This window comes from Onychomys torridus, chromosome 9 (genome assembly GCF_903995425.1).
Source record: "Onychomys torridus chromosome 9, mOncTor1.1, whole genome shotgun sequence".
Classification (NCBI taxonomy): Eukaryota; Metazoa; Chordata; class Mammalia; order Rodentia; family Cricetidae; genus Onychomys; species Onychomys torridus.
The window spans coordinates 63356763-63383930 of record NC_050451.1 but is presented as its reverse complement, the minus strand read 5'-3'; the positions used below and the strand labels follow the sequence as shown (position 1 = coordinate 63383930).

The following is a 27168-nucleotide window of genomic DNA, read 5'->3' as shown; positions in this document are numbered from 1 at the left end:
TCCAGCATTCACCACAATACCTGGCTCAGGTTTGATCTTTATCAATAAGACCATCGTTAGGTGGTGGTGGCGCACACCTTTAATCCCAGCACTCGGGAGGCAGAGGCAGGAGGATCTCTGTGAGTTCGAGGCCAGCTTGGGCTACCAAGTGAGTTCCAGGAAAGGCACAAAGCTACACAGAGAAACCCTGTCTCGAAAAAAACAAAAAACAACAACAACAAAAAAAACCCCAAACAAACAAACAAAAACCATCTAAGATTCCTGCTACAAGCTATGGAGTAATAAAGAAAGAAAGAAAGAAAGAAAGAAAGAAAGAAAGAAAGAAAGAAAGAAAGAAAGAAAGGTATATAGAATAGAGAAAGGTTAAAGCCCAGAGGTGAAAAGTGAATGGGATAATTAGTTAAGAAAAGCTGGCTAGAAATAAGCCAAGCTAAGGCCAAGTATTCATTCATAAGTAAGAATAAGTCTCTGTGTATTCATCTGAGAGCTGGATGGCAGCCCCCAAAAGAGTTAAAAAACAAACAACAACAAGCCGGGCGGTGGTGGCATACACCTTTAATCCCAACACTTGGGAGGCAGAGGCAGGCAGATCGCTGTGAGTTCGAGGCCAGCCTGGTCTCCAAAGTGAGTTCCAGGAAAGGCACAAAGCTACACAGAGAAACCCTGTATCGAAAAACCAAAAAATAAAAAAATAAAAAAAAATAACAACAACAGATGTGTGCTCATAAAACAGAATGTATTGTTGCTGGGTGGAGATGCTTCACATGTAAGTCCTTTTCTTGGAGGGGAAGATGGAGGCTCATTTTCAGGCCTCTGACATCTTCTCTTATCCAAATCACAGCAATGAAAATTAAGATTTTAGTTAATTCCCAGCATTGGTTAGAGTAATGTAAATATCTATATGCAGGATGTCTGACAAGAGACTCTCCCCCAACCCCCCCCTCCCGGGGGGGGTTGGGTTCCGAGACCAGCAGGTTGAGAACCACTAATCGAGGTGCTTAGCCTATAAAATCAAAGCTGGTATTGAAAGCATAAGATTTGTACTTTATGATGCCTGAGAAAACTTCAAGATAAAACCTTGAACTGAAAAAGTGGTGATCTTATCACATTATTTATATGATATTTATATACACACATGTGTATGTATACCTACATATACCTATGTATCTGCTGGAATGTTTCATACCAAACATTAGGGGTTGGGAAGAAGATGAAGAAAACTTTTATTTTCTGCATGTTCAAGTTCTGTTTTCCCCAACAAGTGAAATTAATTAGCAATTAAAAATCAAGAAAGTTGGAGAAGGGGGCTGATCAAAATCTACAAAATATAAATCTGGCTTTGCCACTAAATCATGTCAATGCCCAGTGTGAAGGCTTCCAGCCACCAAAATTTGATAGATATTATTATTTTTGTTTGTTTGTTTGTTTTGTTTTGTTTTGTTGAGACAGGGTTTCTTTGTGTAGCATTGCGCCTTTTTCCTGGAACTCACTTGGTAGCCTAGGCTGGCCTCGAACTCACAGAGATCCGCCTGCCTCTGCCTCCCGAGTGCTGGGATTAAAGGTGTGCGCCACCACCGCCTGGCGATAGATATTATTTAATACATAAAATCACCCAGTATAGCCCTTGAAAATTAAATAGAGATAAAGATATTTGTATTCCAACATTAGGAAATGTGAAAAATTCCAACAAGTTCAACCATTATTCACCTACACTAACTGATTAAGGATTGTTTGGGTAGAAATTACTGATAGACTCATAGGAAGTGAATAGGGAAGATCTCTTAGAGGCAAGAAAACAGGGTCATGCAACCGCAGCCGATTGGAGTTCTCTAGTCCCCACTTATCCTCGCACACTTTTCTGTGGAGACATAAGGGAACACTATGCTCAATAACATTCCTCATGTAAACTTCAGGAGGGTAGATGTGAGAAACACACCCTCTGTTCAGACTGAAGCGCAAATCCACTCCATTTCCCCCCTTCAGGAGGTAAGATCTCCAGCCTGTACCTGGCTAAGTCAATGTGGCCTCCAGAGAGAGAGAGGGGGGGGGGGAGAGGGAGAGAGAACCCACTTCCCTTGCTTCATCCTGTTCTCCACAAACCCCTCCTATGTCAGAGACATAAACAAGATACCTGGAATCAAAGTGCATTTGTCTCTGCAGGGTGGAGGTCACTTGAGGGAAGTCTAGCGTTCACACAGGAGACTCCAGTCCACTTCCTCTGGAGCCCTTTCCTTTCAAGTGTCCTTATTTCTTTAGCCACAGCCTATCAACAGCTCATTTACAAATCCCAGCCTCCACCAAAAGAAGCTCTTGAAGCTTTCAAAGCCCCATCAGGCTAATGTCTCTCTGCATTACCCGAGACACCTCTCCTGGAAAACTCTTTTCCCTATGGAAATAGATACAAATAAGGGAAACACACTTTCTGAGAAGCACGCTGGGCCAAATCTCGTCCTTAGGAATGGCTTTAAGATCACAACAGCTCACAGTACAAGATTAGCAAAACCGGTCCTTCCTGTCCCTAACTAAATAATTTCTATTAACGGAGCCAAGCTGGATATTAACCCCCTGGTTCTGCTTCCCATTGCTTCAGGGCATTCTCTCGGTCTTTCCAAATGCCAGGGTCACCAATGGTCCTGTTACTGCTATTTTTTTTTCTTCTTTATATATTTTAAGTCTTCACTGAACATATCAAGCATCTCACTAGCATGCAGTGCAAACACCCATACTGAGCAAAGTGTGGAGAAGGGGCTTTTCTTCTTCCCAGTAAGACCTGTGCAAAGTGATACGCCCCAGGACAAATCCCCTGGACACGATCTCTGTAATGTGTTAGGTCCAGGTATGGAGTCGGGGCTGAGTAAGAAGAGACCATTCCATCTTTCTGCACTTGTTGAGAGCAGTAATGCCTCACAGCTATTCCATTGGGGTCTGGTTCTCAGTGGGTTGAAAAGAAAGAGTTCTGGAATGTACTAGAGGGGGGTACCCTTTCAGCAATGTCCAGACAAGGTTTCCATGACTCCAGTGTAAACTAGTGGCACAGACTAAGTCTCAAGGAACAGATAATGCAATTTGATGGGTTGTGAGCAAATCTCCACAGCTGTAGAATCTACTCTTGAGTGCAGAGTCTACTGCGGTTAACTCTAGACAGTGGAGCTGCTTTGCTTGGAAGTGCAGGGAAGGGAAGAACACAAGCCCAGCTCTTTTCCCCAGGTTCCTGGATACCATGTCTCTTCCTCCACTGGGAATTACCTGAAATGACTGGCAGGGGAAAGGAAGGAACTTTCTTGTATCAGCAAGGAAGGTTGTCACATGAGGTACATGGAGAAGCAGTATCCTAGAGCATTCATTAGTGCCCGTTCTGAGAAAAAAATTTCTGACATGAGTGCATTATAGAAGTGGAAATCCAGGAAAACTGTGTGGTCAAGAGAGAAGGGGGCGGGGGGGGGGGGGAGGCTACAGCTGCAGTTGTCCAGCTGAGGCAGAAGACCCAAAGGTCCTCAACACAGAATACCACATGTCCCTGAATGTCCACTCAACCTCTGCCCATCTCCACCATTATCACATCTTTTGTACAATCTGTAGTTTAATACACTTACAAATAAAGCATATGTCCAATGCAGACTGCGAGAAGAAAGCAGAATAATCGATTTGAGAAGCAAAGAGGGCGAGCTGCTGTTGACACTATAATGAAGTCATTACAAAGCGTTTCCAAATGCCACAGGTACTAGCTCAGCAGAAGCGATGAAGTTCATGTGTATGGGAGTACGGATGGTCTCAATTCTCAGAAGTCCCCCAGTTTTGCAAGTGAAGAAACTGCAGGGACTTAGAGAGACCCTGCACTGAGCCTGAAAACCAGCCTAACAAATGGCAGCAGGAATATTCAAACCCAACAGAGAAAAGCTACACTATACTGCCTTTCATTGACTGTGATGTGCAAACTAGAAACCTCAACCAGGAGGCATCACAGAGAGAGATAAAATACCAAACCATCACAGCAGGGCCTTCCATGTAGTGAAGGATAGGACATGTCATAACTCAGAGCATGCAGGAGAGTGACCTCGGTCAACATAACAGAGGAAAGATATATTATTTAACTTTTTTGGTGCAAAAACATTTCTGATATCGTCTAGTTGCAGACCATTTATTAGTCTACAACGAATAATGACCAATGCAGCTAGGTAACACAAATTCTCCCAGAGTTTTGGGAAAGTTTGAGTAACACCACTCTATCCAAGCAACATAGCACAAAACCGGAGGAAAACAGAAAGAAAGATTGGTTCAAGTAGTTATAGATAAGTAACACTGTGGGAAATAATCTAAAATTTCATTTATATAGTTGAAATTACAAAGCCTCAAATAATATTTTATCAATGAAGTTAAGGTTTGGTGACTAGCAAGGCGACATGTGCGGGGTGGGCACATCTGATGGATCATTCCTGAACAAATGAACGAATTCATAAACACAATGGGAAGGACAGACAGGCATTGTTCTTTCATGCACTTGAACTGTTTCTTAACTCCACAATGTGGATCCCATGACATTTCCTTGTTGGCAATGTTTTTCTTTTGGTTTGAATCCCAGGATCTCTAACGCAAACAAAGGAAAGGAAGTAGCGTCCATCTTGAGAGAGAAAAGGAAACAGGTGGGCCCCAGTAACGAAAAGCAGGGGGGACGCTCTGGTCTTTGAACTGACACAGGCGATAAGGACAGCAGCAGCTGGTTCTTCCAAAAGGCTGTATCTGCATTTGAGAAAATGCAGACCCATCCTCCAGTAGAGCATGAGGACTTCGGACATAAATATATGTCCTTAAAGCCACACAGTGGTGACTGGTAGAAATGACACACACTCTCAGTATGCACAACTAATACCAACAGTTGTAAACTCAGGCCAAGAAAAACATCTTTTTCTCAAACGCATTTCAGTGCCCTTAGGGCTCATTGCTGAATCAGTATGCTCCCGAAAATAAGTATTCTTTCTCTAAAGGAACCTTTAAAAATAACCCAAGCAAAGGAACGCAAGTATCTCCAGTTATTTCTAAGATGTTAGCTTAGATCTATACTGGCCAAACTGTTCAGCAAACTTCTGTCCTGTTTGAAAGGAAAATCAATCCATCAAAGAAAGGTCTATGCAAAATAACACAAAACGCTAGGACACATTTTCCACCATCCAACAGTGGCATCCTTTCACCAACGGCAAATCAGAGGTTCTCTGGGCATTCTCTATCCTTTGGACAATCAGTAGCATTATCTGTGGGGTGCTCGAGTCTCTACTTCTGCATAAGGCTCTTAGCTCATTTTAGCAGCATTAAAAACATGATGCAGGGTGCTTGTAATCTTGGTGCTCTCCATGAACTTAGCTACCTTCACACAATCCACCAACAGAGCACAAGCCGACAAGCAGAGGTTCTGTCACATGGTATAGATGAGGGGACAAGTCAACTGGCCAATGGAAGCAGACATCAGGTGAAGTGGAGCCTAGAAACCAAAGAGGGCACAGCCTCATTTCCAGGAGACAAAACAGTATTTAAAACAAAAACAAAAGTGAGTAGAAAGAGTGAGGTGGCTGTACTTTCAAAATAACAAATAACGAATTAAAGACAAGAAGTGCTAAAGTAATCCAAACTGAAGGAAATGTGGGCTTTCAAAAACCTCTCCTGTATATATCTGTATATACATATACATATACACTTCCTGCAGAAAAACAGGCAAGATGCAGTAGAGGAGCTGGCATGGGTGTAGATGACAATCAACCCAGGAATTTAACTCTCCTCACTATCTCATTTCCCTAAGCGGTTGGAGCTAGGTGGTAGTAATAGTTACAGAAGACAAAATATTTACAGCTTCCGAGGTTACATAGTCAGCTGTCCTAGGTTCTGTCCTGGTAGTTGCCAGAAGACACCTGCAAGGAATGACAAAGCATTTTCCCCCAAATTAACAAATGCACTTGCCTTGATTTTTGACTATGCAAAACTAAGCATACATTTTAGAAGCAGAGCATCAGTCAGCGAAACTGAATCCCAGCAGGTCTCAGCTTTTAAGAATACAGAACCAGCTTCAGAGACTGGCCCACACATCTTTATCCTTAAGAACAGAAACATCTCTGACGTTTACAAAATATGCACAATGTACATTTCTTGAGACAAACCTGGCCGCTAGCTTTGCCTTGCTGTCTGCTCTTTGTCCTTCTTGTCAATCTGATGCAGACACAGGCAAAAGTAGACTAAATCCATGATTTGGGGAGGGCACCTAATTTAGAACAAAGTAATCGACATGACAAAACCCCATGCTAACACGGGACAACAATCTGTACAGTATTACCCAGGCTCTTCTTTGATTACCATTTTTCCCCCCATTATTTCAAAATATATGCTCGCTCCTAAGGAGAAAAAGCAAGATTCGGTTAGTAAATGAATCTGGAAGTCTCTGATTTCCCAACATGCTACTAAACTTCCCACGCCCTTATTTAAGAGGAGAAATGTATAAGGGAGACACCTGGAAGGAAGTGCCCCTTACTTCAATTCTCAGCTGGATTTTTCCCATCTCTGAAGTAGATTCTTTCCAGTTTGGGATCTCCAGTCTCCAGAGAAGCATGCACATACAGGCAAACACGCACAATATATCTAGCCCTGAACACGCAGATTCACTGACACTAGGACAGAAACAGCATCAACATGGTAATTACAGCCAACCACGGTGACAATGAGACCTAGGTATCCTTTAAAACACTCTGAAACCGCTGCCTAAAGCGCCCATTCCCACACAGTTCCACTCCCACCAGGAACTTTAAAGGCTCAGAAAGACAAAACAGGTTGCACCCAAGAGACAAGAAGGAAAACAGAACGTGCGCTTTGGAGATGAGGGCTTTACTGCAGAACAACGGTGGCCAGTTGCCCCAAAATGTAACGTTATTAGAAAATGCCAGTCCAGACTCCAGACACCCGGGTCATGTCGTGGAGAAAAGTAAGTAAATAATAGTGGCCACTGTTTTTAAAGAGTAAGAAGAGTAATTACAATTGTCACCACAGCCTTCCGGACAGCAGCTTACACGTGGAGCCGCTTCTTCAGCTCCACCGCCTCAGCCTCCCGGGCATCCTGTGTTGCCCGCTGCAGAAATAGGGGGCATTGGCCTGGGGCCTGCGGAGTCAGTAGGTGGAGCCAGTGGGCGGGTCGATGGGCGTGGCCTCGCGGGCCCCGCCCCTCGTCCCTGGCGCGCCCAGCCCTCGTGCGCCTGCGCTTCCCACCGGCCTGTATAGCAGGCTCCTGGTTGGCCAGACCGGGCTGCGGTAGCTCCTGGGATGCTGCTAATGGAGCAGCATCCTGCAGAAACCTCAGGACCTAACTGGAGACCTCACTAGACGGTCACTGACAGCCAGGACTCGGGGCAAAGGAGATGGATGTGGGAAAGCGGGTCTGTTTGATTGGAAGCAGGGTCCCGTAGGAGTCGGCCTCTGCAGGGCCGGGGAGGGGTTGTCTCCTCAGGAACTAGCGAAGGAAACTTGGGGCGAGCACGCGCTGCCAGCCCACAGCCCCGGAGCGAGCGCCCGCCTGCAGTTACTTTTCGAGGGGTAAACCGCTCCTCCGCGCCGCTCCAGGGTTCCCCTGCCAGGCGGGCCGCGGGGCAGCCGGTGCCAGGCACTTTTTGAGGTTGCCCTGCAAACAAAGGCGCATTTGGGGGTGGGGTGGAGTGGGGGTGTGTGCATCTTGTGTCGTTATTTCAGTTTTAACTGGGATTTCCCACCTTTAAGGAACATCTCATTGTATTAAAGCCTATCTTATTTTTGATTGCATAGTTATGGACAAATTATGTCGGCCGAAAGTTAAAACAAGTCGTCATACAAGAAAACAGTTTGTGAGTGGTTAGATAGTCTGGGACTTCGGAGGCTTTTACAATAGAAGGATCTTTCACATCTTCTTTGGACCTTCGGAGTCTAACTGATAATACTTGGGAGGTAGCGAATGAAATGTCTTCTTTACTTTTGGGGAGAGGGGGTCACCATTTACTGCCCGAAAAATTGAGTTGGCTAATTGAATTTCATATGCACACGAGGAATGTTAGCATGGTCCTGATTAATAATAGTATATGTTTATTTATATTAATTATTAATCTAAACATTTAAAAGAGCCTCTCCTCCCCATGTAGCCCAGGCTGTTCCTTCTATCTCAGTCTTTCAAGTAAGTGTTGCGCTTACAAGTGTATTCCCCAACTTCTTGTTCGTTAATCTGAAATTTCAAATAAGTTTGAGAGCTGGGAGTTTTGGCTCCAGGGGAGAGACCTTGCCTAGCATGAGTGAGACCATAGCATCAATATCCAGTACAGAAAGAAAGCATTGAACCTTCTGAGTACTACTCTGAGCCGTATGCTTAAGCCTGTATTATAATATATGTAATTTTTAAAAACCAACAATATTTCAAAAATCAGTTTTGAATGATTATTTTTTTCCTCTCTTTTTCTTACTTGAACTCAGTATGGTCCCAGCACAGGATGGTTTCTGTCAGGACATTTTCTAAGTGATAATCACTGCCTTTCAGTAACAGCTCATTCTCAGAAACTTCAGTTCCCACTTAACCAACAGCTATGAAAAGGGGAGATTGTCATTCCCTAAAAACACAGCAGCAGCACATCCTACTTCTTCGAAGACCATTGCCTCCAAAGCTCCCTAAGTTGCCTTCAAGTAAGAAGAAATTTCATACAGGTGTGTACAGATATGTATATTAACCCTGGTGTGTCTTTTCATTGAAATTCCTTGCTTTCTATAATTCACAATAAAGACAGTTATTAATAACCATAACTTAAAATGTTTGTAGTAAGGTGACAACAACCAATGATTAATTCTATAGGTATGCTCATTGATGGGTCCTCATTTGCGGATTTGTTAAGTGTGAATTTACTTATTGTTAAAATATATTTGAAATCTTCAAATCAATAGCTCTTTTATGAATATTCATGGGAATGTGTGTTTAGGTAAATGAAAATACCAGTTCTCTAACACACATGCACCAAGCTGGATGGAATAGGTCTTCCTCTGCCTTTCTGTTTGAACCCCCATCATATAATCAAGTGCTCCTTTCCCAGTCTACTTAATTGCATGTTTCTTGAATTTTTGTGCCTCCACCACCGCCTCCCATGATTTCTGTGAGTGTAGTGCTGAAGCACAGTCTAAGCAAAAGAAAGTTGTGATGTGCTTAGCAGGGAACACGTGTCAGATGAACTTCCCTGATGTGTGAGTGTTCTTGGCTGTGAGGTCCATGTTAACAAATCAATAATATAGTCTATGTGCTTCAAGATTTAATGTGTATTTAAATAATATACCCCTAAAAGCAGAGCCCAGACAGAAGTGCAGGATTATATGTTGATTGGTGGATGAAAATGCTGGCAGCAGAGACTTGAAGGAACCTAGGAGCTCGGTGTAGGGTAATTGAGCATTTGTTAAGAGTTCACAGATAATGAAGGTTGGCTGGCTTTCTTAAGCACAGTACTAGGAACTAGAGATAAAACAGTTAACAAAACCAGACCCTGCTCATCTCCTTCTGTTAGTTTCTGTCAGGTATGATAGAGATAAAAATTGTGAGCAAATGTAACTTTGCCCTGTCATAAGTACCATAAAGATGAGCCCGTTGGAGCGCTGGAGTGTAATTGGTGTTTTGCTCTTTGGCTCTTTACTCTTTTGAGGGCTGTGCCACTCATTTCGAAGTATTCACACACAGAGACTTACTCTTTATTATGATCACCCAGCCTTACCTCGGCTTGTTTCCAGCCAGCTTTTCTTAAATTTCCCTGTCTATCTTTTGCCTCTGGGGTTTTATCTTTATCTATTTCTGTATACCTTTCTTTACTTCTTACTCCATGGTTTTTTGTGTAGCTGGGTGGCTGGCCCTTTCTTCTCTCACTCCTCTATCTTCTCTTTGCAGATTTTTCCTCCCAATAATTCTCTCTGCCTGCCAGCCCCATGTATCCTTTCTCCTGCCTTACTATTGGCTGTTCAGCTCTTTATTAGACCAATCAGATGTTTTAGACAGGCAAAGTAAAACAGCTTCACAAGAGTTAAACAAATCATAAAAGAATGCAACACATCCTTGTTTCATTAAAACAAATGTTACATAGCATAAACAAATGTAACACATCTTAAAATAATATTCCACAACAGTGGAGAGATGGATAAGAGCACTGGCTGCTCTTCCCAGAGAATTAGGGTTCTATTCCCAGCACCCACATGGTGGCTCACAGTTCCCATTCTCTCTTCTGGTCCCTGCAGGCACGAGGCATGCACATCATGTAGGCAAAACCCTCATATACATTTTTTAAAAGTTAAAGATAAGCTGCTTTTATAATGTAACTTTATAATCCTATTACTCCTATATTTCTGTGTATTTCCCTATTAACTATTGTATTTATCTTAAGCAATATTTCTTCGTCTTTCCCTCCTGAATCTCCTCTACCATTTGACTTTATTGATTGTATTATTTTGATGCCAACATATTGTGAGTTTTATAGTGTTAAATTTATTATATTTTTATTGATGCCTATTGAAGACGTGAAAAAGCAACATATCCATTACCTCCAAATCCCACACGACCATTGTTGTGTCGTTTCTACGTTATCCTTCCTGTATTTCTGTAATGCCTTGTGTTTCTATATTTACAACCTGTTCTATAAGTAGCACCCATGATCATACAGATTGATAGCTCATTACCATATTCTATGTTGGAGTTTTTCTATTTGTCTTTTGGTTTAACGCCATATTTTAATGCGGAATTTCTCAACCTTGGCACTACAGAGATCATTTGTTTTTGGCATCTTGGAAAGTCTATGACCTTGATTAATGTCAATCCAGAGTACTTTGTTCATAATGGATATTTGAGATATTTGCTCAATGAATAAACAAGTACAGTGGCTCAGATCTAATTGATAAACATTAAAACACTGAACAAAACCCTTGAAATAGCCAGAATTGGAATATACTGTGCATCACACAGAATTAATGACCTTGTTTCTGCTTTCCATCACCTTTCTGTTAGCCACTAATAATGAGCTTCACACAAAATGAAAACGTAAAGCTACAGGACAAAGCAACATTGGATTCACTGTGTGTCTGGGTACAGACAGATGTAGGTAGTTAGCAGATGAGAAGGGTCTAGGGTAGGAACAAGGCTTGAACCAGACCTTGGCTTAAAGTGGGATAAAAGAGGAGACCAGGTGGTTTTTTGAGAGCAGAGGAAAGTACTGGAAAAGTAGGAATATAGTCATTTAGAAAAGCTAACTAAGATCATAGTGAAGTGATACAATTAAGGATGCTGGTACATTTTTGCTGTTCTCTATCAGCAGAGGAGGTCCTTAGATGTTAGGGGATATCAGTTTCTCCTTCAGCAGACACTTGTAGGACTTCTCCACATGTTCCCCCACCAAAAGACCCAGTTGGTTTGAAATGGGAAATTTCATGCCCTTCTCCAGCCACCAAAAGGAGAGGGAGATTAAAGGAACAAGACGCAGTAGCGTTATCCACAGTCCCTCTCTCTGAACCAGATATGTTCTCACATATAGAGAACAGACAATTGAGATGCCAGAGAGAGAACTTACGTACTTTGCTGCTGAAGTTCTTTCTGCCATAATGAATCTATTCCCTCCTCTCTGGAATGTAATGTTAATCACCGGTTATTGCATCAGTTAAGACAACAGAAGAATGACATTTGACATTCTGTCCCATAGGAAAGTAGAGGTATATCTGATGGAGAGAGATGCCCAAGAGTGTGAGATCCATAGGTTTCTGGACCTAAAAGAGAAGAGTTCTTAGTGGAGAGATAAACATGCAACATCTTCTAGTCAATATCAGCTTGTCCCTATGTCTGAAAGATTGCTTTTATATTTTTACTTGGCATTAAAAAGAACTATTGATCCTTACTTAAAAAAAATTCAGACGGGGAAAGCTAAGGATGAAAGAACCATTTCATCAAAAATCACTTACCAATTTCTCCATTTATGTTACGAGAGTTTGAGTGACAGCTGCCCCAAATCTCTCTTTATTTATGTCTGTACCTTTTCTCACGGCTTGTGTTCTTCCAAGCGCTGATCTCCATCCTTGTAAGTCCTTTCGCTGTTTAACTTCACAGTTGTTTGCTCAGAAAGGTATCCCCGTCCGCTTGACGGAAGTCTTGGTAGCTAAACAGGTCTGTGTTTTGAAGGTGAGTGAGGTATGCAGTGAAATACAGACACTCAGCCTTCAGCAGCTTTGTTTGGACAGCTCGATACCTATGGGCTAATTTTACTCTCCCTTCCCCCCCTTGTCTTGTTTAGCTACCACTAGTGAATCTGAGCAGCCCCATATACAATTCCCGGAGGATGAAAGCACTTTAGTAAAAAGCGACGAGTGTGTTTCTCAAGCACAGAGACCAATCAGTATTCAAAGCCTCTGTCTTGATCATGAATATAAGGCACTGGAAAGAGCATCTAACATTTTACCATATCCACGCAGCTGGAAGATTCCACGTAGCGCTGCCGGTTCCATGTTCATTCCAAGTTGTCTGTCGGCATCTTCTCGAGTTTTTAGGAAAAAACTACGCAAAATGAAAAGAGCCAGAAAGAAGTCCAAGAAAAAGCACAAAAGGGAACCATTATTTGTGGATAAATCATTTAACAACCTTTTAGTTCTTCCCACCCAATTTTCCAAGCCTGTACCCGATTCTTACTCTAGGCTTATAACTTCTAAACTTAAGAGACCAAGTGTTGATTCTCACCCTGTACCGAAGACTGCAGACTATACTCAAGAACTTCCTCTTCTGGGAGATGTAACTGAAACACTGCTCAGCCCTATACCCAGCGCTTCATCTATAGTGCCTGAGCCACAGTGGTCTGAACGACCACCACGCCACACCGCAACACTTAAACAAGTGGTACTGAAAATCACCGCTCTTCCGGCATTCCATACCCTGCCGTCAGCCGCTTTACCCAGAAGACCTCTGAGACAGATCGCAATAGGTAAATACAACTGAAACATGGTCTGCCGGAGTGGTGTCACCAGCACAAAGGGAAGAGAAATTCAAGGAGATGGATGACTCCCTCCCCTCTGGGTTTTCAGGGTGGAAAGATGGAACCACCTTTTAAATTGACATTAATTCCTTGGCTTAGAAGCAACAACATAAACATACTGGTGCCAACCTGGCTACTGGATCCAGATAGTATTAATGAGAGCTGATCAGGAAGTTCAGAAACTGTAGAACAGGATCAGTGAGAAGGTGCTTGTAGTGCCTTAGGTGGGGCTAGAAGTCATCATGTGAGAATATACAGTAGTTTAGAGGGTGGCCTCGATGATTCCTGAAGTCCTTCAGGAAGACAGGAAATGCTGGTAGGTGCATCCCAGTCCATTAAATGGTGAATAATTATAATGAAACCACCCTCAAAGATACCTAAAAGTTGTCCTTCTCCCCCCACCCCCCTTTTTATCTAGAAAATGCTGCAGAGTGTGGAAAGGTAGAAGCTCCCAAACCACCTGATCATGGTAAATGCTGGGTTTATATCATTCTTTTAGAAATTATAAGATTATTTTCTATTGATACAAGTGTTTGTGTATGTGTGTAATGCACACATGTCTGTCCCACCTCATTTCCAGCTCCTTAGGCCATTAATTCAGCACTTACTTTTTTGACGATGGACCAGATATTGTACAGATGTTGAGAATATGGAACCTGGTGTGTTCCTAATCGAGACAGGGTTGTTAACATACAGTTTTAAGAGTCAAACTCTCACCACATACCAGACCCCCTTCTGAGTGCCTAGACTTTGGTCATCTAGCATAAACAGATAAAACCCATTTAAGGAGAGATTACATTATTCTACTGCCAGAGGTGATGGCAGACGGCCATCATCCCATCACTTAGTTAGGTGGAGGCAGGAAGATTGAAAGTTCAGTGCCAGCCTGGGCTACATAATGAGCTCCATGCCAGGCTGGGCTATAAGACACTATCTAAAATATTACCCTATTTTGGACCTCACATTTATGTCTACCTACAATCTGATGGACATAGTATGTGGCAAATAATTTATCATTATCAAGCATGCAAAAACAAAATAAATGAAAAGTAGCAGAAACAGTATTAGAGTTACCTGACAGATTTTAAATAAAGAGTTCTGGTCCTGTCCATTATCAAGTAACCTGCTGTGGGGTGATGCTCTTGTACACTGTAAAGATTTGTTACTTGAACTGGTTTAATAAAATGCTAATTGGCCAGTAGTCAAGCAGCAAGTATAGGCAGGGTGAGCAGACTAGGAGAATTCTGGAAAGAGGAAGGGCAGAGTTGGGTTTGGTTCTTGGTTCAGTAACCTCTGCAGTTAAATCTACCAAAAGGTGCATAAAACAGCTGCCAAAGGCCTTGGAAAGTAACCCGTGCAGGCATGACTCAGATGGCCCCAACCACCCAAACCTGGAGAAGCTTATGGGTGAGCAGGGTAGGTGAGCAGGGCCGAAGCTGCAGCCCTGTGTCTTAATTCACCCTCCTGCCACGCCTCACTCTGTCTCCCTCCAATGACCAGATTTCACTGCATTGCCTTGTACATGTTTCTCAAATTTTTGATTAGCTTTTACTTTGATGGATTCAGAGCAAATACCGTCTGGGTGGATGAAGGATCTGAGGAATTGATTCCAGAAGATCTGGATAGCTAATTCTTTTGGTAACTCATTCTTGTGACAGCACTTGTATCACTTAATCACCATACAAAGTCCTAATACACTGAAGTTTTATGTTTTGATTTGTTTTAATTAGCTTTCATTGGAACCATGAGAAAACTAGACACAGATGCCTATGTCTTACGAGGGGAAGGCTTTAAGACTATTGCAGCAACACGCTATGACACAATAATAGCAATGACCACCCTGGCCATAATAAATTGCCAGATATACGGAAGAAATGCACTTAGTCTTAAGGTATGCTAGATCTCCTTAATAGTAATGTCCTCTGGTGTTATCAATTGTTTGTATCTTCAGTTTCCCAACATAGGTTAGTTTCTATTCAATTGAAGGAGTCTTCTCAATTACAGCTGAGATTTCCCAGGAACACATGAGAATTATACCTCTAAATTTACCTGTCCAAGTTTGTCTTCGGTTCACCAATAAAGTTGAAAAGGATGCCGAGAGACAAAGAAATTATACTCTTTTTACTTCTTCATCATTTAGCCTAATAAGTAGGATTGAGATTGTTCATATTTTTAAGTTGCCAGAAGCTATAGACCTTGTGTCTCACGTGAGGCTGGTTTGCACTGAATACTTGCGCTGCCCAGCAAATGAATCACAGTAGTATTGATTGTCATTTATTAAGCACACACTGTGTTCCAAGCCTGTGCTCCTCCTACAACTAACATTCTGAAAAGTAGGCATTAGAATCTTCATTTCATAGATGCCAACATGGAGGTTGCAGCAAAGTAACTTGCACAAGATCTCACAGTGAGTAAGCAGAGTCGTGTTTGTACCCAGAGCTGTTTGCTTATCTGAGACAGGGTCTCCTGAACTGACCGTGTAACTGAGGATGACTTCTGATCCTTATGCCTCCACCTCCTGAGTGCTGGGGTTATAAGTATGTTCCACCATACTCCACTTCCATGGTGCTTGCAATGGAATCCAGGGCTCCATGATGCTGAGCAAGCATTTGACCAAAACAAACTACATACCCAGTTGCCCAGAACTCTTTGGCCTCGAAAATCTATATTTTTTAAAAAAAGAAAAAGGGAGAGGGGAGGAGAGGGAGAGAGACTGTTAATGAGTTGTAAAAGTGTTAGCCAGAGTGAAGTATGCATGTTTTTCATGTTAGTAAATGAATTAATTTTTATCACCCTAACAGTCACCTTCCTACTCAGAAATCGCTCTAGTTGGCCATGTAATGCATTATGTAGCCCTGGAAGGACATTTCATCAGCAAAGCATCCTGGTTTCAGAATTCCATGAGCTTATGAAGTTCTTTTTATTCTCAGCTGAAGAGCATGTCTTGAACAAGCATGGCGCTGTGTATAAAAAGGCAGAAGTGGTACACAGTCCAGTCTAGAGCATTCACATACATACATACATACATACATACATACATACATACATACATACATACATCGCCCACTCTCCCAAGAGCTTGGATTTCTGGCTCTGTTAGCAGCTCTTTCTTTTTCCTCCAATGAGAATTAAGTTTTGAGGATTTTGAGTCTCAGGATTTCAATAGGATGTTAATATGTTAGGATTGTCATGTGGTCTTTTGGACCTCATTGTTTGGGATTATGGCTTTTCAAATTATAGTCATCACTGACGAAGGTCCTAGAGCTAATAAATAAGTTCAGCAAAATTACAGTCAATAAGATCAACATACAAAATCATAGACTGTGTTTCTATGCATAAGAAAAAGAAACTAGGGAAGTAGTTCACAGAAACAGATTACCCATAGAAAAATGAAAACATGCTCATCTTCTCATACAACAAAAATAATGCAGGCTGAGGCGATGGCTTAGTGGATAAAGCACCTGCGGTCAAGCCTAGAGACCTGAGTTCGAATCCCTACCACCCTCCTAAAGCTGAGCATGTTAGCATGAGTATGGGCCATGTGATCCTGGGAAGAAGTAAGAGAATCTTCAGAAGCTCATGGCCAGATAGCCTTGTGTGTGCAATGTAGGACAAATAGACCCTGTCTCAAGGTGGAAAGCAAAGATTCATACTCAAGGTTGTCCTTTGACTGCCACTTGTGCCCTGCAGAATATGTGCCTATATTCACACATGCACACACATATCCACCACACATACACACAAAGAACAGTACGATTTAAAACTAAAGAGAGTTGTCAATTTCCTCAGAAGAGATCCGAAGAGTTTTGATGGTGCATCTTGTAGCATTACTATTAGAAAATTAAACTGTTCCACATGGAGAGAATTTACTGCTAATAATATTTTGTTTTTTGTTACTCTCCTTTAGGGATTCTTTCTTCTGTACTGTCCAGACTTAACACCTCTGACTTTTCAATTGATATACCTTAATTTATCATTTAATGACCTCAACAGATTTCCTATGGAAGTGAGTCCACTTTTTTCTTATCTATATTGCTATAATTTACTATTGTAAATAAAAGTAGACATCTTATGATATCCTGAAGGTATTATGAAACAAATTCACGTTGGACTGCATCTAAAAAAGCCTTACTTATTACAAGTGTAGAAAGTGTAGCACATTTTTCTTTGGAAATCCAGTGACATAAGCCCCAAATGCTATATGTCTCAAATATGTTCTCATGGTTGTAAGTTGCATAAAAAATAACTTATTCTTCTTTTAGTAACTTTTAAAATGAACTTGTACGTGTGCTAATCAAAAAATTAAAAAACCAAGTTAGTCTGGGTGGACTGGGGTGAACCAGTTTTCTCTGCACATGACAGGATCATCTCATGAACTCTCAGCAGCTGTGGTTGCCTGCACAAGAACGTACAAAATCGATACAGTCAGCATTCTAGTGTGGACTGGGGAGGGGCTCAGGAGTCCCCACTCCAGTCTGAGAGCTGATGACTGCTGGGGGAGGAGCGAGTATTCTTTTCTAAGTGTATGGACTCTGGTAGGTCAACCCATTCTAGTGCATGGCCTCAACCATGACCATATGGACAGTGCAAAGTTATACTCAATTGTGTTCTTATTTCTTTCTGTCTTTAAAAAGTGAAACACCACACACACACACACACACACACACACACACACACACCCCACAAAATGGAAACCCAAACATACAAGCAAAGGACCAATAAGACAAAAAATGCCTGCCCAAAGAAAAATGAGACAAAAAAGTCTACAAAAATACCCTTGAGTTTGTTTTATGCATAGTACTCCTAGGCATGAGGCATACCCTGAAATGTGGTTAATATACCCAGTGAAATTCTCTTGGAGAAAACTATTTTTCCTTTGCCAGCAGGTATCAGTTGCAAATAGCTTCTTGGTTAAGGGCGGTAGCCTGTGTTCACTTTCCCATCTTGGTACTGAGACCATGGCTGGCTAGAACCTGTGCAGTCCTTCTGCATGCAGCCAGTTTCTGTGAGTTCATAAGTGCATCAGTCCTTCCGTGTCTGGAAGATACAGTGTCCTTGGAGTCATCCTGAATCTCTGGGTCTTACAATCTTTCTGTCTCCTCTTCTGTGTGGATCCCTGAGCTTCTGCGTGGATCCCTGAGATCTGAGGGGTAGGGTTTCATGAAGACATCCCATTTAGGACTTAGTGCTCCAAAGTCTCTCACTCACATTGTATAATTTTGGGTCTCTGTGTTACTTCCCATCTACTGCAAGAAGAAATTTCTCTTTTGATGGCTGATTTATGGCTACAGCAGAACGTCATCATGAGTCATTTTACTGCTATGTTCCTTTAGCAGAATAGTGGTATTTGGTTTTCTCTGGGTCCATAGCCTGTCAGGCTCTTGGTCAGTGTATCAGAGTCAGGTATGGGTTCAATTTTAGAAGTGGACCTTAAATCCAAGCAGAAAGTGGTTGTTTACTCCCATACCATTTATGCCACTATTACACCAGTAGGTCTTTCAGTAGGGCACTGTTGTAGGTCACAGTGTTTGTAGCTGGGTTGATGGTTACTTTTATCCTCTGGTAGCAAGCTGAGTACCTTCCAGCACCATGAATCCTAGTCAGTAGGAGTGAAGCTTCTAGTTAGGCATCAGTGTGACTTCTCCATGATCCATGAAACAAGTAAGTATTGCCTTCAACAATAGTACCATTATGTTGTGGGAAGTAACCAATGCTCTTGGCCATAACTGTGATTTGGGGGAGGTATCTATGAGACCCCATTTGCCAGTGACTCAAAAAGACATCACCTAATCCTGACACTGAAAGTTTTAGTTGGGGCATTAGCTCCCCCATTTATTTGATGAGTCCTTCTATGTATGTATATATTTTAGGAAGCTTCTACAGTAATGTTTCCATGTGGTTTTTCAAATGATCTTTAGTGCTAGTTGTCCCTCCCCATATTCCCTCCATTACACTTCTTTTCCATCCCCTCCATATTTAGTCCTCCTATCCCGGTTCCCCCTTTCTCTCTCCATACTCTATTCTGTTTTCCTTTCCATGGCGTATGCCCTCCTCCCTGCTGGTCCCTTAATATGTACTTCACCTCTGGGGTTATTTGAATTGTAACATTCATATCAAAGACTCAAAACTAATATTTGCATATAAAAGAAAACATAACAATATTTGTCTTTTTGGCTCTGGATAATTTTTTTCTAACTCTGTCCATTTTACCTGCAAATTTCATTTTTCTTAACAGCCAAATAATATTCCATTGTGTGAATGGGCCCTGTTTTCATTATTCATTCATCAGCTGATGGACATCCAGGCTCTTTCCAATATATGGTTATTATGAATAGAGCAGCAGTGAATATGGATGAACAAATATCAGTCCTAAGATGCAGAGTCTTTGGGATGTATGTCTTAGAGTGGTATGGCTGGATCTTGAGGTAGACTATTCTCAGCTTCCTGAGGAACAACCACACTGATTTCCACAGTGGCTGTGAAGTTTGTACTCCCACTAGCAATGGACAAGTGTTTGTGGTATTCCACATGAGCTGTTGCTTTTTTAATCTTTGCCATTCTGACTGGTGTAAGATGAAATCTCAAAGCAGTTTTATCTTGCGTTTACCTAGTGGGGTTCAGGTTATTGAACATTTCTTTAAGTGTTTTTGAGTCATTTGTGTTTCATATTTTAAGTACTCTGTTTAGTTCTGCATCCTATTTTTAAATTGGGTTATTTGTTTTCTTTATGTTCACTTTTTTTGTTCTTTATATATTGTAGATACTACTATTGTATGTATAATTGATGAAGAGCTTTTCCTATTCTTTAGATTTCTGCTTTGTCCCAATGGTGGTATCCTTTGCCATGCAGAAGCTACTCAGCTTCATGAAGTCCCATTTATTAATTTTTGGTCTTAGTACCATTCTATCAGTGTTCAGTTCAGAAAGTCCTATACTGTGCCAATGAGTTCGAGTCTATCCCCTACTTTCTCTTCCATCAGACTTAGGGTATCTGGTCTGATGATCCATTTGGAGTTGAGTTTTGTGCAGAGTGATGGACATGGATCTATTTGCAGCTGTTCAGTTTGACCAGCTTTATTTGTTAAAGATGCTGCTTTTTCTCCAGTGTGTTCTTATTGTTTCTTTGTCAAAAATCAGGTGGCCATAGGTGTGTAGGCTCATGTTTGGATATCCAACTCAATTCCATTGGTCAGTGTGTCTGTTTTTATGCCATCACCATGATATGTTCATTACTACAGTAGTACAACTTGAAATCTGGCATGGTGATACCTCCAGCAGTTCTTTTATTATTCAGAATTGTTTTACTGTCCTGGGTTTTTTGTATTTCCCTATGAAGTTGAGGATTTGTTTTCAATTTCTATGAAGAATGGTGTTGGAATTTTGATGGGGATTGAATTGAATCTGTAGATTGGTTATGGTAGGATGGCCGTCTTCATGATAGTAATCCTACCAGTCCATGAGCATGGGAAGACCTTTCCATCTTTTGTAGTCTGGTTTAATTTATTTCTTCAATGTCTTAAAGATTTATCATACAGATCTTTTACTTGTTTGGTTAGAGTTATCCCAGGATATTTTTGAGGCTATTTTGAAAGGTACTAATTTCCTGAATTCTTTCTCAGTTTGTCATGTGTATGTAGAAAAGCTACTGATTTTTGTGTGTTAATTTTTTATCTTGCTGCTTTACTGAGAGTGTTTATCAGTTGTAGAAGTTTCTTGGTAGAGTTCTTAGGGTCTTTTATGCATAAAACCATATCATCTGAAAATAAAGATATTTGACCTCTTACTTTCCTATTTGTATTCTTTGATGTCCTTCAATTGTCTTATTGTTCAAGCTAAGAGACTTCAAATACTATATTGAATAGATATGGAGAGAGTGGCTAGCTTTGTCTTATTTCTGATTTAGTGGAAATGCATCGAGTTAGTCTCAATTTAGGTTGATATTGGCTGTGGCTTCTGGTGAAGGCGTATTTTCTTGGCTGTTAAAGTTTGTGTTTTTACATCGGGGACTAGGCATCTGGAGTTGTACTTGAGGTATTTTTTGGTGTTGATATCTGGTCTCGTCTTTGTTGGGTGAGTGTTCTGTTCTTGGGTTGCTATTCCCATCTGTGGATCCTAGGCAGGTGTGGTGGTTGTGGGCTCCCTGGTGGGGAGTGCCTTTGTGGGTCAGTGTGTGTCAGAAGAGAATGGAGACAGGCTGAGAAGTAAGGCTGAGAGGAGCTGTGGGGAAGAGCTAGGGAGACCTTAGGCTTTCGTCAAGAGGCAGAGTCCTCAGGGAATGAAGGTAGGGGAGGAGGGGCTCCTGCCCTCAGGCTATTCCAGGACTTGGAGGAAGACTAGAGGGATCTTATTGGAGGACAGGAAGGGGAGTGGAAATTGTCTTCATGATTCTCAGTCTAATTTGGCCATTGGGGATCCCTGGTAGAAAAAGTTCTGGACATTGGCATTTGACAAAGGGATGGAGATGGGTTAGAAAGGAAGGCTGAGGGGGTCGGTGGGAAAGAGTTAAGTTGGTTCCCTGCCATGAGTCCCCAGAGAATCAAAGCAACTAGTTCTTAATCAAGGAGTCAAGGAAGACTCAACGGGGAAGTCAGAGGATTTGAAGATGAATGACAGTGAAGACAGGGGGTCAATCTGTATTTGATACATCTAGAACAGTGCTCAGGGGAAACACATGGCCGTAAGTGCCTGTTATAAGAACAAGCATCTCGCCTGGTGGTGGTGGTGGTGGTGGTGGTGGTGGTGGTGCACACCTTTGATCCCAGCACTTGGGAGGCAGAGGCAGGTGGATTTCTGTGAGTTCGAGGCTAGTTTGGTCTACAGAGTGAGTTCTAGGACAGCCAGGGGTGCACAGAGCAAAACACAAACAAAAAATAAATAAATAAATAAAAAGAGAAGAAAGAAGTATCTCATAGCAACAAAATAACCTTCCAACTTAAGGCATTTTTAAAAAGTGAACTAATCCTTAAAGAGATGAAGGAAAGGAATAATAAAAATTAGTAAAGGAATTATATAACAGGAAGTCAATAGATATAAAGCAAAAAACTGCAAGAGTTACTATTTGGAAAAGAGCAACAAAATTGACAAGGATTCTATACAGAAGTTTTAAGCTCCCCAAATCAAGAATGAAAGGTCACTGCTGATTTTATAGAAATACCAAGAAATAGTTTAGATTTTTAAATAACTATTCCAACCAACTATTTAACAACTTATATGAAATGAATATATATCTATAAACACATAATCAGACTAAAATTGGAAAATAAGAATGATTTATAACAAGAGGTTTAACAATAATTTTAAACTTCCCACAAAGAAATGTTTCAGTCTAGATGATTTCCTGGGTGAATTCTATCAAATAAATCATGAAGAATTAAACCAGTCTTTCACAAACTCAACAAATAGGAGAGGAGAAAGCATTTCCCATTTAAAACCATCAAACCAATAATTTCCTAATAGCAAACATCAGCCATGACAAGAAAAGTAACTATAGAGTATCATCATGACTTTGTATGTCAACATCCTCATCCAGTGCTTTCAACCAACAACATGCAAAGGCAATTTCACACCACAACCAAGTGAGATTTATCTCAGGAATGTATAGATGACTCAACATGGAAAGGCCTATGTAAGATTAAAAGATGAAAGAGGAAAAAGCACAGTTATCTCAATAGATACGCTAGAACACAGCTGGGAAAGCACAGCACACTTTCATACCTCTCCAAGAAAATCCACTCAATATGGAGGAATAGCGGAGACTTCCCACAAAAACCCTCACAGCTAGTATACTTGATGATGGAAGACTGGATGTTTGCCTTCTCAGATCAGGAGTAGATGGAGATGGACATTTGGCTACTTCTGATCAACTTTGCACTGGACTGTCTAACCAAGACAATTAGCAAAGCACTAATTCTACCCAGATCAAAAAGAAAAGATATGGTTGACTCTGTCTACAGCTTGACAACCAATTACCCCCAAAAGATGTGTGAACATTTTATCTCAATAAAATACTACAGAGTTTTAATTAAAATGCTGAAATTATATGAAACAGTTTTGAAGAAGAGGGGGAATGAAAGCCATCTCCAGTTGCAGGTGATATGAGGTATAATAAGACACACAGTAAAATACAGTTATAGTATGTAAGTATTTTCTGAAAGGTTGCAATGTATAAAGTTAATACAGAAAAAAGTCAATTGCATTTTAATATGCCATCAGTATACAATGTTGATAAGAAAATTGAGAAAGCAGTTTCATTTAAAGTCATGTGAATATGAATGAAATATTTAGGAATAAGTTCAACCAAAGCACCATACCTATACTGAAAATTCAGTAGGAAAAAATTAAACAAGATATATATAGATGGACAAACATCCTAAGTTTACTGGTATGAAGCTTTGATATTTTTTAAATGATAATAGTTCTAAATTAATCTATAGATGAGTTCAGTTTTACATTTTCACATAAAAAATTGATGGGCATGAAATTTTTAAGAGATTGTAGTGAAGTAACCTGAGAATGACACCCGACTAAGGTGAATCCTGGAGATATTTCCTCTCTCCCTCATCTTTGCCTGATGGTCTTATATGAAAATATGAGTTAATAAAATTTTAGGACTTTTCTCAAATTGAAACACTCCAGCCTGCAGGGAAGGTCTTAAACCAGAAACAAAACAAACAAACAAAGCAAACTCAAAATAGCTTCAGGAAGTCCCTGAAACTAAATAGATTCAATACCTCAAGAATAAACAAGAGAGAATGCTGAGAGTCACCATCAGAGGAACAAAGCTGAAAAGAAGGCTCTGAGCTAGCCCAGCTGCCTCGAAGAAGCAGAGGCTGGCTGAGCTGCCAGAAGAGTGTCACTTGGAAAGGACACTCTCCAACCTATTGAGCTGGCTACAGGTTGTATGTACTACAGTGTGTGTCAGATTCCCAGCTTTGTGAGCTCTCACCTGTGCTGGGGTGGGCATTGGTGATACAGCTGTCTCTGAGCCATTTCCACTCCTGTAAGTGACCCCCAATATAACTCACTGGACTTCCGTGGTATCCAGACTTGGGTCTATTGTAGGCGCCCTCTCTGGGATATGTGTGTTGTATCTCTCCAGGAAAAGTCTTGTCACACAACAGTGTGTGTTCTTGTGTCTGTGTCTGTGTGTGCATGTGAACATGCATGTGGGAATCCATGGAGGCCAGGAGAGGACATTGGATCCAGTGTAGTTACAGACAGTTGTGAGACACCCAGCTTGGATGCAAGGATCAGAACTCCAGTCCTCTTCAGCAGCAATAAGTGCTCTTAACCTCTGAGCCATCTTGACAGCACTCCAAGGATAATTCTTGAGGCAGGGACATATGAGCACAGTAGTTTTACTGTCTCAACATACCATCATATTAACTCCAACCTTTTGTTTTGAGGGCTTTGTTCTTTTAGTTCATTTTATTCCAATTAATCCATAAATTAAAACGCCACATAGCTAATTTAAGGAAGCCCCTGAAACGCTTTGCATTGCAGTGAAAGCCTGGACAGTTAGAAGGGCCATGCTGAAGCCAAGGAGCTCCACTTCCACTAACAATTGCATTTGTGTTTGTTTGTTTGTTTTGTTTTGCTTTTTCAAGACAGGGTTTCTCTGTGTAGCTTTGGAGCTGTCCTGGATCTCCCTCTGTAGACCAGGCTGGCCTCGAACTCACAGAGATCCGCCTGGCTCTGCCTCCCAAGTGCTGAGATTAAAGGCGTGTGCCACCACCGCCCAGCCGACCAATTATATTTTTATTGGCTTCTCCACTACACATTCACACACTCCCAAAAGAAAAACCAGACCCTATCAGCCATCCTACCTACCAGGACCGCAGGGAGTCTGAGCGGGAACTCAGGTCAGTGCATCATTCAGCTCTCATCAGAGAAGATTCTTCTCGCAAAATACATGGCAATTGATGTAGATATTCTCAACTGGTCATGTGCAGAGGGTAAGAGACTCAGAAGTGCTCAGCCCTAAATGAGGGGTGCTTATTGCACTTCTCACCCTAAGGCTTAGAAGTCTATGTAGAAGAGGGGGTCAGGAAGGTTGTAAGAGCTGGAGGTGGTGGACGACTTCACGGAAAAAGTGTTTTCCAGCAATAATGGCACAGATGCACAGGGGAACTCATGGAAATTCCGAAAGCATGCATGAGACCCGTGCAAACCCAAGCCAAAGAAAATTGCAGCATGGAGAAGGGAGGTAGGCACAAAGTCCCACCCCTAGCTGAGGTGATCAGTATTTGATAATTGAGGGAAAGGTAGTTCTCATTAATGGTGTGGCCTCTGGTAGCTCAGTCACACTCCACAGAGTCTTCATACCCCAGAATAGTTGTCTGACATAAACTGGACTCAGTGGTTGGGGTCTGGGGTGTGTGTGTGGGGGCATGTGCTTATGAAGTTGAGTGGGTAGGGAGGTGGGAGTGGGCCAGATCTGAGAGTAGTTGGAGAAGGAAGGAGAAGGTGATAAAAATTCATTGTATGAAATTCTCAAAGAATTAATAAAACCATTATTTAAAAGGAACAATGATGACAGTTGACATTAGAAAAACAGCTTTATAGCCTCCCTTCATGACTCAGGTGTCCAGACTCCCCCTTATTCATCACCCAATGTTACCCTGCTTTGCTCTTTTTTTTCTAGAAGTGTTTACTGAGACACACGACATGAGCCAGCATGTTTTCTTTTTTCCTTTCACTTTTCTTTTGAGTGTCTTATTCTTTCCTTTCTTATCTTTTTTTTTTTTTTTTTTTTTTTTTCTTTTCTTTCTTCCTTCCTTCCTTCCTCCCTCCCCTCCCTCCCCTCCCTCCCTCCCTCCCTCCCTCCCTCCCTCTCTCTCTCTTTCTTTCTTTCTTTCTTTCTTTCATTTTTGTTTTTGGTTTTTCGAGACAGGGTTTCTCTGTGTAGCTTTGCGCCTTTCCTGGAACTCACTTGGTAGCCCAGGCTGGCCTCGAACTCACAGAGATCTGCCTGCCTCTACCTCCCAAGTGCTGGGATTAAAGGCGTGTGCCACCAATGCCTGGTTAATAGATGATTTTCTTTTCTTTTTTTTTTTTTTTTTTTTTTTGAGCTGAGGATCGAACCCAGGGCTTTGCACTTGCTAGGCAAGCACTCTACCACTGAGCTAAATCCCCAACCCTGCATGTTTTTCCATACTGATCTTACTGTATTCGTTTAAAACATTTATGGAATACACACATGAGATTTTGTGAGCTTTTAATTCAATTAACATTCGTTTTTCTTTTCTGTTCCCTAGATATTTTGTCTTAAAAATCTACAGGTACTGAAAATGAGAAATAATCCTATCAGAGAAATTCCTTCTGAAATCCAACAATTGAAGTTACTTAGGATTTTCTCCATTGCCTTTAATCTTATTACAGAACTTCCTTTGGGGTAAGGTTGATCTTCTGAGGTACACACAGAAGGAAATTATTTGTATTTATTTTATTTATAAATTATTTAGTAAAGTCAGTTTTCCTTGAAAGTAGCAAGAAGCATTTTGATTAAACGTTCTCATTGTGTTACAATTAGCAGATTCACTTCTTAATATGGTATTAAAAATAATCCTCCCAGCTCCACAGGCACTTAGTATAGCTCTAATGAATACATGTCTAAAGACCAGCAGTTCAGGTGAGACCCCTGTGCCTACCTGTTGGCAGTGCTTTAGATATGGAAAGCACTGCACTCAGAATTAGGAGCTTAAGATTGTTGGTTTAAAGCTGAGGATGGTGACCTGGGGATCTGTAGAAAGTAGTTTGACTATTATGGACCTCAGTGTTCTAGTCTGTAACCTATGGAGATTGGCCTATATGATGGCTAAGAGCCTTTCCATTCTAATAAGAATGCTGACATTTGCCAAGTGGGTGTGGCACACTCCTTTAATCCCAGCACTCGGGAGGCAGAGGCAGGCGGATCTCTGTGAGTTCGAGACCAGCCTGGGCTACAGAGCAAGTTCCAGGACAGGCTCCAAAAGCTACACTGAGAAAACCTGTTGAAAAACCAAAAAGAGAAAGAGAAAGAAAGAGAGAGAGAGAGAGAGAGAGAGAGAGAGAGAGAGAGAGAGAGAGAAAGAAAGAAAGAAAGAAAGAAAGAAAGAAAGAAAGGAAAAGAGAAAATGCTGACATTTGAGTGTAGAAAGCTGGACCTCTT

At 41.4% G+C, this 27168-nt stretch overlaps 2 protein-coding genes across 3 annotated transcripts in view; one reads left to right on the top strand and one right to left on the bottom strand.

Annotated features, from left to right (window-relative positions):
- The window catches only part of Lcp1 (lymphocyte cytosolic protein 1), a 98571-nt gene extending 91433 nt beyond the window's left edge, over positions 1-7138 (bottom strand). For both annotated transcript variants that reach the window (XM_036199961.1, XM_036199963.1), the window contains exon 1: positions 7010-7138. The gene's annotated coding sequence lies outside the window, so the exon portion shown is untranslated. The remainder of the gene's footprint in view (positions 1-7009) is intronic.
- A 124-nt stretch (positions 7139-7262) lies between these two features.
- Lrrc63 (leucine rich repeat containing 63) overlaps positions 7263-27168 on the top strand; it is a 40039-nt gene continuing 20133 nt past the window's right edge. The window contains exons 1-8 of the mRNA XM_036200061.1: positions 7263-7406; positions 7789-8170; positions 8464-8691; positions 12288-12968; positions 13438-13488; positions 14750-14910; positions 16927-17025; positions 26276-26412. Coding sequence (XP_036055954.1) covers positions 8574-8691; positions 12288-12968; positions 13438-13488; positions 14750-14910; positions 16927-17025; positions 26276-26412 — 1247 coding nt within the window. The 5' untranslated portion in view covers positions 7263-7406; positions 7789-8170; positions 8464-8573. The remainder of the gene's footprint in view (positions 7407-7788; positions 8171-8463; positions 8692-12287; positions 12969-13437; positions 13489-14749; positions 14911-16926; positions 17026-26275; positions 26413-27168) is intronic.